Genomic DNA, 3,942 nt, shown 5'->3' with positions numbered 1-3,942 from the left:
GGATTCAGACCGCCACTTCTATGAAAGCACCAAGTTTGTGTACTCGTCAGGGTTGAGTTGAGGGGGCCTGCGTATACTTTTTCTTGCTGGGTTGGTTTGTTGTGGGTGATCAATCACCGGATCTTAGAGAGAGAAATCTTCATGAAGACCTTTCGATGGCCACTGCAATCCGCGGCAAGGCCGTCGCGGCAGGCCGGGTCGACGGAGCACACCACCGCCAGCAATGGAGTATGTGTACCGGTGACTGTTATGAAATTTCACAAGAAGAACACTTTTGTTGGCACAACAAGTAATGTCCGAAGATGTACTTTGCATTTGGCACGTCCCAACTACAAACAGCTACTGTAACCATCAGTAAGAAGATAGCCAGAGGATGAGTGATAGTACGTACTAGTATTTACAGCAAAAACTTCTACTTTCTGTCTTGCTCAGACGCTAACCAAGACAGACTTCCTCCTCCGGCCCCCAAAATAAAAAAAGCTGGTCAGACTACACTACGGATGACACATTTGATCAGCCAATTCCCCTGATCAGAACTGCAAAATACCCGGCCTGATCAAACCCGCGAATCACCCAGCAACAGAATTCCCATGGAACAAGCATATTCATCTTGAACCCTTGATGCTTCTCATTACCCCTCCATTGCCATGAGCCTTCTCCTCTTGAACTTCTCCTTGAAGCACGCCTGCCTCAGCACCTTCGTCACCTCATCCAGCTCAATGTGCCCAGGCCTCTCCTCGATCAGCTTCTTCTTCCGCCGCAGCATCTCCACTTCAATCATAGGCTTCCCTAGCTCCTGCAGCAAATAATCAATCACCGGTTTCGCAAATTCAAATGCTGGAACAAAAAAAATACTAGGCACCGCACCACTTGCGAAGAAATGGGCTAAAATCAATTTTGAAATTTAGGGGACGGAAATTTCAGACGAAAAGGGAAATTAGCAAGAACACCTGAGCATTCTTGATGAGCGTCTCCAGGCTCTTCAACTTCCGGTGCGGCCACCGCGGGATCCCGAGCTCCCGGCACTGCCTCTTCAGGAGCGTCAGCCCAACATTGAGCTTCTCCGCCGCCTGCTTGATCGGCATGCAGAAGCACCGCGACACCTGCTGGAACGACAGCAGTGGCTTCTCCTCTGGTCCATTGCGCTTCTTCTCCCCGGCGTCGCGGCCTACCTCGCCCTTCATTACCTTCTCCCCACCGTGATGTTCTCCTTCCAAGGCTGCCAAAAGGCTCATGATATGAACTTCCAAGCGGGCTTCAAGCTCCTGCTGGTCTACATTGACAGAAGAAAGAACGTGAAACCAACGAACTTTCTATGCGCAATGATGATGCGCCGTGCAAAGACTTGTTGCAGGTACCTTGCGAGAAGCAGCTCTGTGCAGTAGTGGTGTTAGTGCAGAGATGCTGGGTGGAGGAGAAGAGTGCTTCCCCCGAGCCGTCGTGCTTCTTCTCCGCGGCGTCACCGTCCGGCTCCTGCTTCACTTCCTTGAGATGAGCTCGTTCTTGCAAGGCAGGCCAAAAGCTCAGGATGTCGCCTTCGAACAGGGTGGCATCAAACTCGTCTGCAATGATAGATAGGAACTTTGAAGTCTGCAAACTTCTACTTATATTTGATTGACGATGATATGATGCTTTGTGCGAAGATTTTTGTAGTACCTTGCAAGAGGCAGCTCTGACTGGTAGTAGTAGTAGTACTAGAAGTACTAGTATCACAGAGATGCTGAGTGGGGTAGAAGAGTGAGATCTCTAGTAGGTACTCGAAACTCCATTGTCGAAGCAGGTACATGCAAAAGATAGAACGATTCCTGGATCAAAAGCTTCAAGAAAGCTGTCTTCCTAGTGCACAAAAGTACTAGTTCATCGAAGTTCCAAAAAGGAGGAAGAAAAAAGTTCATCTCGCAACAAGAAAACCAGTATCATAGGATGGAGTTTATGCCAAGGATTGTGATGCAGTAATGTAGCAGCACAAGAAACTACAAGAAGAGTAGACGCTGCACAGCCGCAGTGGATGGGCTGAATAGTGATACCTACCTGAAATCCAGGAAGCAGTGGTCCTCTTCATGAAGCTTCAAGTTCTGAAAGTAGCAGCCGTCCCCTTCTTCTCCATAGGACCTGAAGCTTTCCATCGGTGTGGATGTGGATTGGAAATGGCAGCCGCAACTGGAGATATATGGCCTGCTGATGATGCCGCCGGATTTTAAAGGGGAGCATTCATGAGGTGCAAATGCGCGCTTTGGTAACCGCAAATTTAATTGCTGGGACGTGTGCAAACGTGCTATGAGATGAAGGAAAGTGGCCAATGATGCTCCTCCTTTTGCACCGGTAAATCTTGCATGCAGAGTGCATACAGATTGATGTGGCCGGTACTCCTACTGGCCACTGTTCACATCTTGTCACCTCTTGTCACTAGGGAATTGTCATTATTGGCAAAATCTCAGTTGCTCGACCCGTATCCATTCTTCAAGGAGGTAAATACACCCGGAGTCTAAGAACTTGCACGCGACGGTTAGTTTGATGCATAAACTTGTAAAATCCGTGTTTCTGGTCATCTAACTTGTCTTGTTGTTCATATACACATGGCATGCCAATGTGATGGGGGCGGTACTCCTACTGGACACTGTTCACATCTTGTCACCTCTTGTCACTTGGGAATTGTCATTATTGGCAAAATCTTGGTTGCTCACGGCAAATTTAACAAATTTGACCTGTGGACGAAATCAAATCACAAAATGAATTGCCCGTGAAACTATTTCACGCGGCTGACATTTTTGTGTGACGCCCGACACGAAGGCGCCACACTACATGTGCAACGCCTCACAGATAGGCGCTACACGTCTGGCCAGCGTTGCACCCCAGACTACCTAAAAATTGCTAAGTCATTGTGCAGAGCCTAAGAGCTAGGCGCTGCACTGTATAGTGTGGCGCCTAGCTCTCAGGCGCTGCACTAGTGGTTGCACTACAAAATGAAGCAACCACTAGTGCAACGCCTAGAAGCTAGGCGCTACACTGTATAGTGTGGCGCCTAACTCTCAGGCGCTGCACACTGACTTAGTATTTCGGATCACACCGGTGCGACGCTGGCCACGCGTGTAACGTCTATCTGTGAGGCGTTGCACAGTGTAGTGTGGCGCCTTCGTGTCGGGCGTCACACAAAAAGGTCAGCCGCGTGAAATAGTTCCACGGGCAGTTCATTCTGTGATTTGATTTCGTCCATAGGTCAAATTTGTCCATAGGTCAAATTTGTCAATTTTGCCGTTGCTCACGCGTATCCATTCTTCAAGCATGGCTCTTTCCTCATGTCCTTTCACGTCATCCATGTCATCCATATCCTATCTGATATGATCAGGCAATTGCACACGACATTTTTTGTTTTCAAGATAAGAGTGCTTGTCAGAATGTTGGTTTTGAATGTGTGTATCTCAGCTATGCAGAGATCGGGTGTTGCTCATCATGCTTTGTATCCGCTTGATGCTACATTTTGAGTAATAAAAACATCCTTTATATCGGGAAAAAAATATAAGAGTGCTTGTACGGTTGTACTAGTGCATAATTGTTAGGATGCACCAATATCACCACAATCCTAAACTTGGTGTTGGTTGCTTGCATTGCTCAGTCTAGCCTAGCAAAGACCATGTGGTTGGTTATACCACTTAATAATCATGGGTATAGTAAGAACACACCCAAGGTACGGGCACCCCTATGCATCACTTGCAGCGAGTAATACCGACACGTCGCTCGCATACCCTTCCCCCGCGGTTTGAAATCAGTCAATGTATGTTTTTTTTTGTATTTTGTTTTCCTCCCAGGGTTTTTTCTAGCGTCTGTTTTGTTGTGTCCCTATTCTCTTTCTGTGCCAGTCATTTTTTTTCATGTATGTTTCTGAAAAATAGTTCATGTGCAGAAACAAGTAACTGTTGTGGATGATCTAAAATTTTGTTTGTA

At 47.2% G+C, this 3,942-nt stretch overlaps 1 protein-coding gene across 1 annotated transcript; it reads right to left on the bottom strand.

The window, feature by feature from the left end:
• Positions 1-285: 285 nt before the first annotated feature.
• Positions 286-2,276, bottom strand: LOC123141814 (uncharacterized). The gene is made up of 5 exons (XM_044560883.1): positions 2,032-2,276; positions 1,657-1,763; positions 1,359-1,562; positions 951-1,273; positions 286-796 (listed from the first exon to the last, which is right to left on the bottom strand). Exons 1-5 carry the CDS (start codon positions 2,124-2,126, stop codon positions 632-634), a joined length of 894 nt encoding a protein of 297 aa, XP_044416818.1. The 5' UTR covers positions 2,127-2,276; the 3' UTR covers positions 286-631.
• Between the last annotated feature and the right edge of the window lie 1,666 nt (positions 2,277-3,942).

Source organism: Triticum aestivum, chromosome 6D (assembly GCF_018294505.1).
Source record: "Triticum aestivum cultivar Chinese Spring chromosome 6D, IWGSC CS RefSeq v2.1, whole genome shotgun sequence".
Taxonomy (NCBI): Eukaryota; Viridiplantae; Streptophyta; class Magnoliopsida; order Poales; family Poaceae; genus Triticum; species Triticum aestivum.
The sequence above is the reverse complement of the archived record's forward strand: the minus strand, read 5'-3'. Positions and strand labels throughout refer to the sequence as shown.